General features: G+C 42.2%; 1 protein-coding gene across 4 annotated transcripts in view; it reads left to right on the top strand.

Annotated features, from left to right (window-relative positions):
* The window catches only part of TJP1 (tight junction protein 1), a 159,061-nt gene that overhangs the window by 85,005 nt on the left and 58,973 nt on the right, over positions 1-15,083 (top strand). The window contains exon 1 of one of the 4 annotated variants that reach the window (XM_066355577.1): positions 7,828-8,301. The exons of the other annotated variants lie outside the window; for them this stretch is intronic. Coding sequence (XP_066211674.1) covers positions 8,275-8,301 — 27 coding nt within the window. The 5' untranslated portion in view covers positions 7,828-8,274. Of the gene's footprint in view, positions 1-7,827; positions 8,302-15,083 lie in introns of those variants that run through there. 4 annotated transcript variants of the gene reach the window in all.

The raw sequence follows: 15,083 nt of genomic DNA, 5'->3' as shown, positions 1-15,083 counted from the left end.
CCTAGGCTTGCCCGGTCAAGGCACATATGAGAGTTGATGCTTCTTGCTCCTTCTTGCTCCTCCCCCCCCTTCTCTCTCTTCACTCTAAAATGAATAAATAAAATCTTGAAAAAAAGAAAAAAAAGAGTTTGCTAGTTCAAAATAGTATGAAATATTGTCATTGACTTACAAGATCCTTGTGCTTTAAAAATGTACTTACAAAAAATTCTACCGTGTCTTTGAAATTGTAAATGAAGAGGTTGGATCACTTTGCATGTACATGTGGGTGGCATTTATGCAAACAGTCATTCTAATGTACTGAAAATAGCCATATTCATAAGAAATTAAAGTATCAAATTAACTTTAAAGTATTTCCAAATAATAAGCCAGTGTTATGAAGCAACATTTAACGCTTGAATTTGTCTTTGACGAGTTACAGCGTTTTGCTGAGACAAAAACGAACTATGTGATCCTTGTGAGGATTATTTTAAAGCTATGTGATCCCACTAAATTGATCAGTCATGATATAAAATCCTTTAATATTTTCTTTTAATAAAACAAACAAACAAAAATCTTGACTAAAACAACATAGGCACCTCAGTGACTTCTGTGTAGTTTTGTTCTGTGGCATGCTAAACCCTCTCTAATTAATCCTTGTCCCTGGGCCCAGCATTAACAGGTAAATACGATGGTGAGGAGGACATGTGATTCGCTCTTAGCATGCGTGCTTAGGGCGAAAGCTGCCCTCTTAGAAAGTGTCTCAGACGTGTACCTGGATGCTGGGGCCCTTCGAGGAGGGCGGGTCAGCCGGACGCTCACGAGGGGGTGTGTGCTCTGTGCCCTGGCGACTTGAGTTGCAGAGTAGTTTCAGGGAAGAAAGGCATGGCCATCTGCCATCCCTCCCAAAGATTATTTCCGTAGTGGCTGGTTGTCGTCGGCCAAAACGGGAACCAGAGCCAGAACTTTTTAGTCACAAACAGACAAACAAACATCTGCAGAGTTCATCTCCTGTCCCTACCTGCCTCTACGCATGGAATAACTCCCTGGTTTTATGTGGAATTCTCTCTCAGATACCCATACTGAGTACAGGCCCTACGCCGCATAACTAAGAAACTAACCCTTTGCTTATCTTATGTTTGTGTAGTCCTCCTAGTCCTCCTACGGGGTTTAGCCTTCTCCATATCAGTTTGCCCTTGGCTGGGGAACAAACCACCCCAATACTTAGCATCTGAAAAAGCAATCTTGATTTTTTTTTTTGCCGGTTTGGGCTCCCGATCTGATCTGCTGAGCCGTCCTTTTGCGAGACTTGCCTGGGCTCACTCCTGCAGGTGCAGTCAGTGTGTGGCTTTGGCTGGGACGGCAGGGTCTAGAATTCCCTTGCTCATCCGTCTGAGGGTTGGCAGGCTTTCAGCAAGGGCGTTTTATTTCTTTTCCCTGTGACCGCTCCAGCAGGCCAAACTGGGTTTCTTCCTGTGGTGGCCTCGGGGGTCTCCACAGCTAGAAAGAGCAAGCCCCTGTACCCCCGTACTTTTCATATTTGCGTCTTCAGCCAAACCAGGTCACATTGTATCTTAGACTCCAGGGATCCATCTCTTGACAAGAAAAGCTGCAGTGTCACATTGTAATGGGACAAACAAACAGGATGGTAAGAGTTTCTGACAATGAGTTACAATCGACCTAACTTTGCTAACAGTAAATTTGTTTTTATTGTTTTTTTATGATAAAAATGTTTTCAAATGTACACCACATTCAAACATACCCCCAAAGTACGCAGGATAATACAATAAACCTACCATATACCTGTAAGGTATTCTCCCCCACCGAGAAGGAAAGAAAGGGGGCTGGAACCATGAAGTGTGGAATAATAAAAGGCTTTATTGAGTACAGAGCTCGCATCCTGCCTGATGAGGTTCCCTGGCCCCGAGGAAAGATGGAGGCCAGGGAAGTCGCAAGCGGTGACCTGTGTGGGAGATATTTAAAGGGTCCCTAGGGTGGTCGAGCTAATATGACATGGTGAAATCTCACTGGCTGGCAGATGGTCGCTTTTTTTCCAAAGGGCTCTTGGGAAGTTTCTTTTGGGGCGCCTGGATGTGGGCGGTCCTAGCCAAAGTTCCTGGCTAGGGAACCCACGTGACCTTCCTCCAATGCCTACTGACCTTACAATACCCATCACCTGGATTTACCAATTTTCAATTTTTGCTACATCTGCCACCTCTATTTTTTAGTTTTCTCTTCGTGAAGTATTTTAAAGCAAGTCTCAAGCATCTTGCTGTTTCAACTCTGTTAGTGTTGATGTGTATCCCTGATACCATTATCACATCTTGGTATCATCTAACCAATTTTCCCAGTCAACTTAAAAATACCCTTTCACAATAGATAGATTTGAATAGGAAGCCATCCACATAAAGTCTGTGACAGTCCCAATGTGCTTTGGTTTTTCCTTCCTTCCTCCCCCCCTCCCTCCCTTTTTCTTTTTTTTTTTTTTCCTGTCGACTTTTTTGAAAACTAGGCCACTTTTCCTGTGTAGAACCCCTGCCCCACACTCTGTATTTGTTCATATTTGTGGGGTTCTTAACTTCCATTTCTATCTCCTATGTTTCTGTTTATGAGGTTAGCCCCATGGGCTGATTGCATTCACGGTCCACTCTGAGGGCAGGCATCCTTTGTAGACAGTGTTTTGTGCTTCCAAATTGCATCGCAGAAATGTGTGCTTGTCTTTTAATGATGCTAACTAACACTGATCCGCAGGTTGATCCCTTGGTGACTGTTGCCCGAATATGTTATCTCAGTAAATGTTACAGGAAGGTGATGTTCTCATTCCTCTTTCCTTCCAGATGCCTTAGCTGGAGTTCTTTTTATAAGAAACTCTACCTCACCAATTCAAGTTACTTGGTTACCTGCCATAGAGTTCATACAAAAGATACTCTTTTCTTTTGATCCCCAGCTTGCAGAATAAGGACTTGGTATCCAGGTTATTTGCAATAAGTAGTTGTTTTGGTGTTCTCTTGTTTATTCTTCTTTGTTATTATTATGAATTTATTGGTTTTAGATATTCGGTGAGTTTTAATCAACTGCATTTTTTGGGGGGGAGGCTCAGATTGTTTCATCTTTGGCCAATAGGAACTGCCTGTTGGCTTTTGTATCCTTTGATCCATTATTCTTTGAGAACTTTCTTGCTTTCTGCACAAACTGTCCCAGGATTGGCTTGTATATTTCTTGCTCTGTTCCTAGCTGGAGATTACAATATTTGGGAAGTAGACATGCTCATTGCTATTGAGTTTTCATTATTTCTTGTCCTTTTCCATGGCAAGAACTAGGAAACATATATATCCAAGCACTTCTTCTTTCTTAAAGCTTTTTAATGGTTATACTGAATTTTTAAAACTCAAACTACAAAATTTTATCTTCTTTGAATTTATATATTTTTATCTTTTCTTGTAAATGGAAAATCTTGGTTCCTAACAATGTTAATGTACACTAATATATGTTGATATATTAACTAATATATAACTAATATAAAAACATATATTAGCACTATTAGCATACACTATATATACTAACATAGTATTAGCATTATTACTTTGAAATTGTTATATTTATATGTAACTTTGAAATTATTATATTCATAATGTAATAAAGCTAATATGATACATGGTTATATGTTAATACTAATATACACTGCTCACAAAAATGAGAGGATCAGGGAATGTGCAGATACTCCAGTACTTCAGCCTTTTGTATAGTGCATTTTCACCCATGAAATAAATTGGTTCTGCATCTCATTTGCATAATCAAACAGCTTTCTTTGACTTGTCATTTGCTTTTCTGATGTTCTTGTTTAATAAAAAATATCAAATGCTTCTTTTTTTATCGCTTCATATTCATTTTGAAATATCCCCTAATTTTTGTGAGCAGTATATATTAAATATACCAGAATATTAGTTAATACACCTATATATAACAGCTAATCATTACTTCTTAGTAGATTAACGAATATGTAACAGTTTATATTATTTAATGCACACACACATATATAACAATTTCAAAGTAATAATGGTGATGCTATTACTAACAGGCTATTGAATGAAATTTAAGACTTCTTTGCAGTACTGTTTTCCTTAGAATATATTTATACTAAGAATATATAGTCAAAGCACTTTGGGGAAGAATCATTGAAAATAATTCTTTATACCAACTCTTTGTACATTTTCTTGCTTTATAGATTCCTTTCTTTCTTTCTTGATTTCATTTTATTTTTTAAAAACATAAAACACATTTTTATGTTTCCAAAGTCAAAACTATATAACAGAATACATCCAGAAAAATCTTATATTATTGATGTCCTCTCCGTCTTTTAAAGCCACTTCTCATATTTGTTCTTAGTTGTCCTTCCAATGTTTCATTTGCAAATATATTTTACTTACTTTAAAAAATAGTTTTAAGTATAAAAGTGTATTTACTTCTTTTTAAATAGAGTTCTAATACCTTTTCTATATTTTATTTGTTTTAGAAGACTATTATTATAAATGTTTTATCACAAACACATTGCCCTGGCCAGGTAGCTCAGTTGGTTAGAGTGTTGCCCCAAAACACAGAGGTTGGCCCTGGCCGGTTGGCTCAGCGGTAGAGCGTCAGCCTAGCGTGCGGAGGACCCGGGTTCGATTCCCGGCCAGGGCACACAGGAGAAGCGCCCATTTGCTTCTCCACCCCTCCGCCGCGCTTTCCTCTCTGTCTCTCTCTTCCCCTCCCGCAGCCAAGGCTCCATTGGAGCAAAGATGGCCCGGGCGCTGGGGATGGCTCTGTGGCCTCTGCCTCAGGCGCTAGAGTGGCTCTGGTCGCAACATGGCGACGCCCAGGATGGGCAGAGCATCGCCCCCTGGTGGGCAGAGCGTCGCCCCATGGTGGGTGTGCCGGGTGGATCCCCGTCGGTCTTGCGCTTGCGGGAGTCTGTCTGACTGTCTCTCCCTGTTTCCAGCTTCAGAAAAATGAAAAACAAAACAAAACAAAACAAAAAAACACAGAGGTTGCCGGTCTGATCCCTGATCAGGGCACATACAGGAACAGATCAATGATCCCATCTCTCTCTCTCTCTCAAATCAGTAAGTAAAAAGTAACACACACACACACACACACACACACACACACACACACAAGCACAAACATTGAAAAAAGAAAACCCAAACACTATACTTTCAAGGACCGGACCTTTCAGCTTCTCTTAATAGAATTTTGAACTTCTCCCTACTCTGCTGCCATCTTGGATCTCTGAGTTATAGAATTTTAAAAGAGATGGCATAGGAGTGAGATTAGGATTATTTATTTTTTTGTTGCTGCAATGCTTTGATAGAGTTCTCCTAATTCTAGTATTTTGAATATACATTGTTTCTTCTGTGACATAATCAAGATGGTCTCATATTCGATCACAGTGTCATGATACTTACCCTTGGCATTTCATGCATAAACTCATAGCTCCTACCAGAAGTAACATAAGTATGCCTTTCTAAGGATATTTTTTTTTGTAATGGAAACATACATATAAAATGTAAACATACAACATGTGGATATGGATCTAGTTGTTCATTCGGTCAAGGCTATTTTAACAAATTGTTCATTCCAAGACTTACAAAGATTTTTTTTTTTTTTTTTGCACACATAGTGTTTTTTCATGCTGAGCCGCAGACACCAAAAATCCCACAGGAAGTTGTCTTTTCTGAGTGTTGTGGTTTTTAGTTTCCGGTTCAGTTTGCATTAGATGATCAGAAAAAAGATAAAACTGTGCAATCAAAAGAAGATTTTTGGTTAAGCTTGACTCTAGATGAGAATCTGAAATTTGTTTGTATTTCTTCCCATCTGGAAATCTGGAGGAGCTATAACCACTTTCATATGGCAGCGTTAAAGTTGTGGTATAATTTGAACATTTTTTTGGTGCTCAGTGGATAAACTTTTCATTGCTAAAAGGGCAATTACGTGAGGTTATGCTTTATGCTTGCCACTTCTTATGAAAGCGTCTCCCCTCAAATAAACCGAAGAAATGGAGCCGTGTTTTTTAGTGTTTGATAACAGTGTTTAAGCATTATTTTTATGAAGGATAAAAACTGTGTTTGGAGCAAAGGAGATGCATGAAACACACATTCTTCAGTTTAATTTAGATATAAGTACCATTGAAAAATTTTTAAAAAGGGATACTATTATTCATTGAACTGTTTTTATTAATATAGTTTTAAATCATAGTATTCTCAAGGTGGAATTTTTTGCTTGATTTCGCTATTTTCTTAAACCATGGCAAAAGTAAAATAAACTAAAACTGTGATCAAATATATTAGATATGTGACAAATTGTTGTAATCTAGCATTTAAGTCGTATACAGGAGACTGGGTGGAAAGTGACAGGTGAGAAGGAGGGAAGGTTTCAGTGCATTTGTAGATAATGCCTCTCGTTGAGGTGCTGTTAAAGACAGTGTATAGGTTATGTGAACGGCACATCTATCAATAATTATAGTAAGATGATAAAGATAATGTGAGAGGTCTCCACAACTACCTTTTAAATACAAATAATCTCCCAAATGTATTTAAAAAATAGCGTTTGCTCATAAGGAAGTTTTAATTACAGTTCTTGCAAGAATAAATAATACTTTGTCTAAAAACAAAAAAATACACAACTTTTAAAAAATAATCATTTCTCTGGGCGGGGGGAGGTGAATAAGGCTGTCAGTTCAGGTAGCTTTGGATTGCAAAATATATATAGTACTTTGAAAATCTTAATTGATATTTGCATATGATAGGACAGATATTTCTTGGTTAAGATAAGGTTGATTTTTTTTTCACACCATTGAATTCTAAAGAGAAAAACCATCCTATAAAACTTGAGGTTTAAACTCCTCTATTTCTTGCGTACTTTTTTTGTGGCTGTTTAGGGATGTTACCATATCATGTTACGCAGAATTTCTGGCATGTATGGAGCGCTTTACATCTGACAAAGTGCAGGATAACGTTTCTTGCCTATTCCTGGGTGGCAAGTTTGAGTCAAGCAAAGCCCAGTCAACTGGACCGTGCGTGGGCTGCGAGCGTCTCTGCGGAAGGGCAGAACAGGGTTTAGGGTTTAGCACCACAAGGCAGCCAGACCTCTTCACCCACCCCTAAGAATTTCAGCATTCCTGATGCCAAAGTCTATTTTTAAGATCTGGCTGGTTGGTTGGGCTGGAGAGGGGGGGGGGGGGGGAGACAGAGACTTCAGCTAGTCTTGAGGCCTAATGCGGGTGAGCCAAGATACCACGGGCCTCTGGGGCATCTTTCAGACTGCTGGCCCGGCGTGCCCATGACCTCGCCACCAGTTTTAGGGAGTCCGTCGGTCTGTGTCGAGGACGAGCGCAGGTCCTTTTGACCTTAATGGGAGCTCATCAGACAGCAAAGCGCTTTGCAGGACAAACGCCTTCTGCCTTCCACCTGGAGGCAGGACCCCAGCACGTGGTGCGTCCACAGGTTCAGGGAGGCGGTCAGGTGTCTGCAGGAGCCGCCCTCCATCCCGCGTGGGGCTCTGCCCGCGTGGCTGGCTTGAGGACCAAGTGGACAAGCCTCTGTTAGAAGTCAGAAAGGCCCTGGGGCCAGGGGCCTGGTCCTGGGGGGACGACTTCCGGCGGACCCTGGATCAAAACAAACAGGAAGCCTCGCAGGCCAGCGGAAACGCAGCCTTCCAAGTTACTTCGGAAGCTGGGCTCTTCCGCGACGGGGGGTCGCAGCCCGGGAGGAAGCGGGCCCGGCCGGCGCTCGCCCTCGCCCCGCCCCCGTGACCACGCCTCCTGTAACCACGCCCCCAGAGCCCCGCCCCCCAGCGCGCTGGGCATGCGTAGTGGGCCGGGCCAGTGGTAGGTTTGCGTGGCCGCCCGCAGTTGCCGGCGCCGGCTCAGCCCCGCGTCGCGTTCCGGGGAAGTTCCGCGCTGAAGGCGGCTTCCGAGGGGCCGCCGGGCGGGCCGCGGGACGGCAGGAGGCCGCGGGGCGGTGGGGGCCGAGCGGGCGCGGCCGAGGCGCCGGCAGCCGACTCCGGAGACCGAGCGGCGCTGGCAGGGGGGAGGCGCCGGCCGGGCGCGCCCCGCGGAGCGGCCTCGGGCGGGGCGCGGGCGTTCCCGGACTTTTGTCCGAGTTGAGTCCCTCCCCGTGGGCCGAGCCTCCTTGGCCGCCGCCTCAGCCCCCAGCGCCGCTCGCGCCCAGGCGATGTGGATCGGGGCTGCAGCGTGAGGGCCGGTGGCTGCGGGCGCGGAGGGTCGGTCCGAGGAGCGGCGCGCGGCGCTGGAGAGACAAGATGTCCGCCAGGGCCGCGGCCGCCAAGGTGAGCGGGGCTGCCTGCCCTCCCGCGGGGCCGGGGGCCGGGGAGCGCGGGGGGCCGGGCAGGTGCATCGCTCGGGCCCGGCCCGGGCACTGCGGGCGGGCGGGCGGGCGAGGACGCTCAACAGGTCGGCGCGGGGCCGCGGTTCGCGGGGGCCGGGCCGGCCGGAGCGGGGCGCCCCCCACCCGCCCTCCCACCGGGCGCGGGCTGTCCCGGCGAAACCGCGCAGTTTCGGTCTGATGTCACTCCCGGTGAAATGCGCACCGCGATAAGCCCTGCGGACGGGACCGCTCCTTCGCCGCGGCTCGACCGGGGCGCCCCTTCCGGCCGGTGGGATTCGGGCAGCGCCGAAAACAGCCCCCCAAACGCTTGTTCAGGATTCCAGTTTCAGTGAAACTTTTCACAAGTGAACACAAAGTATCCCTGCAAGCGGAAGATGACCTCTTCAGCGTCCAAGTTAGCAAAACTCCGTGGTGCAGCCAGAAAAGGGACAGCTTCCTGCGCTTTCAAGTATTATGGCCTTTTCCCAAGTTCTCGGAAACCTGCTTGCGTGTTACAGCAGAAAGCTGAGGTTCCTGAGAAGCAGAGTCCTCTTCCCCTTTTGCACATTTTAATTTTTTTGATTATTTTTACTTTTATCATGGAGTGGTGCTTGTTCTTCTTAACAATTAATTACAGGACTGCAGAAAGGGAAGGGTAAAACTCCCCCGCTTTTGCAACTCTAGACAGAGTTGGGACACAGTTTCGAAGTCCTTAAGCAGGTTGCGGTTTTGTGTACTTTTCAGTTTGCGGTGGGCATGCCTAGTTATCTGCCGGCAGGTATACTGTGGTGCATAAATTATTTTAAGGAATATAGGATTCTTGCTTCGAGAAGACCTCAATTGTGTATCTTTTCGACTATCTGCGGATGAAAAACACTAAAGATAAAACTTAATCCAGGGGGACTTAAAAGAAAAAGCCTAACTTTTGTTTTGATTTTAAAAGCAGCCTACATTGCTTACCTTTTCTCTGGGGCTTCCTTTCCTAGGAGGAAAGGCTTTGTCTACCTATTACAGAGCGTGTCACTTTGTCCCTGAAGTGTGGTGTCTGGCACTTGGTAGCCAACACGGCCCACTTTTAAAAAGGTTACTTCAAGACTGGAGAGAAAGAAGTTCTTGGTGAACTGCCATAGTAAGATGGAGGAGTAGTACTTTCCCCCCTGTATTATGAAACTGAGATTTTTATGCCATGATGACAAGCACCACAAGTTAAATATTGTATTGTACGGACATTTGCATTCCTTAAATATTTATGATTTGAAAGCTTATCAGGCTGTTACTATTATTTTGAATGCTGTATTATGAGGCCACCGCGAAAATTATATAGAGCAATGCAGGCCATAAAACAGGTGAAAGGAGATAATAACCAGCCTTCTGTGTTCAAGTCATATTTAATTTTTTAAGGTGATTAAAGTGCTTATTCAGAGACAGGCTCTGTACTCACTACTTTACATATGATACTTTTGTCTCCCTCACTCTCAGTTAAAAAAAAAACAGAAAATGTCATTGAATTGGCAGCTTCTTTATTTTTAGCATGATAGTTTGTAGAACTCTTCTCTAAGTTAATCCCTTCAATTCTGTTCTTTGTGAATAGTTGGATCGCTTTCTGTCCCCTGACTATGCTCTGTATCATCATTGCCTAACTCGTTCCCACGATTTTGTAGTAAGTAGCGTTGCACTTCTTCTATATTTGTGTACTTATATTACTATAGGTCTGAGTCTTAAAAATGGAATCGCTGGGTCAAAGGGTATGTGCATTTAAAATTCAGATAAATACCAGTAAATTTTTCTCCAGAAAGATTGTACCTAGGGATAAATGTAAATTATTGGCAAATTACCAGAACTTTAAAGAAGGTCATAAAATAAAACCTGGATAAATGAGACCGTAGACTGCCTGGATGGGGAGAGTCCATAACATTGTGGAACATACTAATTTTCCCTGAGTTAATGTATAAGTGTAATACAGTTTCAAGTAGAATTCCAGCATTGTCTTACAGAAAACTTGATATATTGATGAGATAGTTTATCTGATAAAATAAATGAAGGATAGTCAACGGAATTTTGGAAACAGGTCCTATCAGAACCTAACATGTTACAAGTCCAGAATAATGTAACACAGGCTGTCCTTTCAGAGTAGACAGTGGCCCTGAGTCCGGAAACATCTGTGTTTATGAGCTTACAGTGATCGTGGTTATCAGCATTCAGTGTGTCGGGCTGTGCTGAGTGCTTATCGTGAGTGAACTGATTTAATTCTCAGAGCAGCCCTAAGAAGTGAGCAGACACTGTTATTTCCACTTTATGGTTGGGGGACTCGAAACAGCTGAAAGTAACAAACCTAAATTCACTTAGCCAGAAAGAGGGAAAAATTGAGAATAGAGGATAAAAATATCACTGTAAATTATTGGAGAAAGGACAGGTTATTCAGTTAGTCATAGGCCAAAAATAAATAAGTAAATAAAATCCAAATGAGGCTGACCAGACAGTGGCGCAGTGGATAGAGCGTCGGACTGGGATGCGGAAGACCCAGGTTTGAGACCCCAAGGTCGCCAGCTTGAGCCCAAGGTCGCTGGCTCGAGAAAGGGGTCACTCGGTCTGCTGTAGCCCCCCGGTCAAGGCACATATGAGAAATCAATCAATGAACAACCAAGGAGCTGCAGCAAGAAATTGTTTCTCATCTCTCGCCCTTCCTGTCTGTCTCCATCCCCATCTGTCCCTCTCTGACTCTCTCTCTCTGCCACCAAGAAAAAAAAAAATCAAATGAAATTTGAAAAAGAGAAAATAATAGAATACTAGAAGGGAGTGTAGGATACTTGTTAAAAATAAGTGCCTTAGTTGAAAAAGGGCTTCTGTGTGCATGCTAACTTAAATAATAACAGACGGGTTTTTATGTGTGTGATACAACCTGATTTTGTGAATACAGTTACTAGTGTATCTGATATAAAATTACTAAGATGCTGAAATCAGGATCTGAGGGTGGTTTCTGTCTCACCAAAGAATTGTTAATGTAAGAAAATGGCACGAATAATTATTAGGAGCATTTCCGTTGGTTGAATCCCGCCCAGTGGCTGAAGGGAGCTGCAGCGTTGCACTTTGGAGGAAGCAATGCAACTTAAAGTCGTGCTGCTTAAAGGTTTTCATTATATCTCTGAGACTGTATCCTTTTTCCTGTGGTCATCTCTAAAATTACAGTGTAGTTTAGTTTAGTATGACAATTATTTACTCCACTTAGGAATCGATTTATTGTATCAACTAAAGCACAATGGACTTTTCTTAGTAGGTGAACATTTGAAAGTTAAGAACTGTAGAAATTAGTTAAATTAATGAAAAAAGTTAATTGACAATTAGTCTAAATTGATAGGAATGTATCCTGAGTGGTGGTTGGTTATAATGTCACTTTAATTTTGGTAATTAGTGGTCAATGCATATTTGTTGCATATTGCTGTAAGGTACACCAAAACCTCAAGAGTCAGAGAAAGGGACAGACAGACAGGAACAGAGAGAGATGAGAAGCACCAATCATCAGTTTTTCGTTGCGACACCTTAGTTGTTCATTGATTGCTTTCTCATATGTGCCTTGACCGCTGGCCTTCAGCAGACCGAAGAACCCCTTGCTTGAGCCAGTGACCTGAGGTCCAAGCTGGTGACCTTTTTGCTCAATCCAGATCAGCCCACGCTCAAGCTGGCGACTTCGGGGTCTCGATCCTGGGTCCTCCGCATCCCAGTCCGACACTCTATCCACTGCACCACTGCCTGGTCAGGCAAAACCTTGCTGTTCTTTATGAGAGTTCACTTGATTGTCTGCCAACGTTAATGGGCTTTACTGTAGTAACTAGTAACTTTTTCTGGACCTGCGAAGTTTATACAATAATTATTCACTAGAAATATTTTGTAGTATTTAAGGCAAATAGGCTTTTAATTTTTTATATTAATGTGTATGGCATTTTAGACATTCATGGTGAAAACTAATTTATGTGCTTGGCTGATAACCCAGACTCTATTTTCAACCCTGAAATTTGTTTTAGGACAGCTCTGTTAGCTACTCTACAGACCCCACACTGCCTTTCTCCCAGGTTGTGTAGTGGTACAAGTGGTGCTCGCTGTTAGAAAGGCCTCTGTTTCTTCTCTGTCTTTTAAATACTGATGTTTTTGTGTTAGAGATTTGCAGACTTTTATTTTATATTCAAGAGAGGCTTTTGCTGTCCATTGATTGCTGTCAGCAAAGATAGAGGTCAGCCATCCACACGAACAAATAATGAGGTTGAAACCAATCTATGACTGAGGGCTATAATTCAGTGTATATAGTACTGTTTCCTGTTTGGTTGGAAGGAAAAAGATTATAGTATTTTCACTCATTCTTTTTTTTTTTTAATCTTGGAAACAATGTGCTGGCTCTGACTTTTACTTGCTCTTTAATCTTTCTTCTATTTAGAGAACAAATGTAAACTCAGTACAGTTCTAAGAATAAAACAGTATAAATAAGATCACTATGCTGCTAAGGAAAATGGCTTTAAAAGAATAATTTTGGTGAAAATTTTGGAAATGTAATTGTTTCTGTATAGAACCCTGACATGATAAAAATTTAGTCTCCTGAAAGCCTGTCCATGTGGTGCTGCCACCATGCCTGACGGCTCCACCAGCGTGTCCCGGTGCTGCCACCATGCCTGACGGCTCCACCAGCCATGTCCCATGCAGGTCGCATGTGGGCACAGACTCAGTACAGAGTGCCGGTTGAACACTAGGGCTGAAGATAAGTTAGCGGGTGGAGAAAAGTTATTTTTTGTTGCTAGGTTTTTGATCAAATGTTAAGATGAAAAGATAGTTCACGTCTAGGATGGTATTTCTGAAATATTTGACTAGAACTTGCTTTGTATCTCTGAATTTTGAAAGAGTCTTGAAACTTCTTATTAGTTTAACAACTTTTAATCTTTTAGGAAGAGAGAGAATTAGGATAGTTCACCAAATTTTAAATTTAATCTAAAATTGGCATGTTTCAGAACAGTATTTTCAGTATAAGGGAGCAGTAAAAATAGGCCTTTTGCTGTCTGTCACCCAGAGTGCTTCTTAATTTATTTATTGCAGAGAAGAGTGGCTTCAGGTTGCTCTGTTATGGTTTAGCCAGGTGCTTTATTTCCATTCCTCTTCAAACAGATAAATTCTCAGCAGTAAGAAGTGTGTGGTGAGTACATGTGCAGGGAGTTTCCTTTTACACCTAAAAATTGGATGAAATAAATGACTTTGGATGATCAACTCTGCCTCCTAAGCACTGCTTTAAAAAGTCAGAAAACCTATGTTGCCAACATTTGTACTACAAAACACCTTTTGTGACTTAATAACAAAGCCCTGGCTGTGGTATATGTAGTGTTAAATACCGGCTCTCAGATGGCCCTTAACTTTGGGATACATCGAAAAATAAGTTTTTATTGGTTTGAGTCGTACGTTTCAGTTCATATATCAGAACCACCTAACTCACTGGAGAATGCTGGCAAGTGAATTGACTGATGAATGACCTCAATCATTCTAGTTTATCATGCCCAGAAGGGAGATGGGAACAGGAGCTAATACTACTTTATATAGTTAGTTATTAAGAACATAAGATTAATTTATACCTGGTGTAATTAAATTTTTTTTTGACTTGCTGAAATTTCTTTGTGTGTATGTGTCCTTTTTTTTTTTTAATAGTGTTTATTCCCAAGAAGTGAAAAATCAGTCTTTTTCCTTGATTATCTTAAGAACTTCCACTTTCTTGGAATTGTCTCTAGTAATCTTTGACATTAATGTTTCTGATAAACTTAACTTATGATTAGCTCTCTTAATTAAGGAAATAATGACCCAGTACAGGACCATATTTGTAATGACTAGTGTTTTTTGGTTAGTTCAACAAACATTAATTGAACGCATTTTATTTTGGATCCCTGTTCTTTGGAAACTTAATAGTTTTCCACTGCTTTGTACTGGCTTCATCAGTTGTGAGATGTGTAATTCATTTTTAGGATCCAAATAATTTGTACTGCTTACCCTGAAAAATAAACCTGAGTACTAGTATGGTCATCTTATAACAGTGTTCTGGTGTGCTTTTTTGGTTGGGGAAAGTGATGGAATTCTATCCAAAGCTAGAGCTTGATGTAACAGTTGATTTTTTGCATTTTTAATTTTAAAAAAGCTTCAATTAAACCAGGACACACCCATGTGTTTAGTGAATGTATCTCAACAGGAGAAAAAGTTTAAGAACTACAAAGTAATTAGAATTTACTTACATGCTTATAACTCCTTGAATATACTGATGTGGAAAAGGTGCAGTATGCTAGCTGTTACTATTTACTTAGGGTCTAACAAGATGTGAAATAGGTAACAATTTAGATTATTTTTCAACACATTTATTGCAAACCTAGCATATACCAGGCACTGTGGTCGATGCTAGAGGGGACGCAGTGAGCTGTGTCTGTGCTCAGGGCGCAGTGCAGTGGGTGTGGGCCAGCAGCTACGGACAACGTGCTGTATGTGATGGCGAGCGCCAGGATCCCTCACCTGCCATTTCTGGACCATGACCTTCCCCCAAAGACTACAACTATCTCGTCATTTCTGGCCCCCATTTTGTAGCTTTTCTTCATAACTGTACCCCTTAGTCACTCATTCCATAAGCACTGCAGCTTTGCCTGTGAACCCTGCACAAGACAGGACCTTCCTGTGTGGCTTTTGTTGTGTGGCTGCTTTTGCTCAGCACTGTGTGGGTTGATGTTGAGAGTAACT

The sequence above is a fragment of the Saccopteryx leptura genome, chromosome 13 (assembly GCF_036850995.1).
Source record: "Saccopteryx leptura isolate mSacLep1 chromosome 13, mSacLep1_pri_phased_curated, whole genome shotgun sequence".
NCBI classification, from domain to species: domain Eukaryota; kingdom Metazoa; phylum Chordata; class Mammalia; order Chiroptera; family Emballonuridae; genus Saccopteryx; species Saccopteryx leptura.
This window is presented reverse-complemented; position numbering and strand designations above follow the sequence as displayed.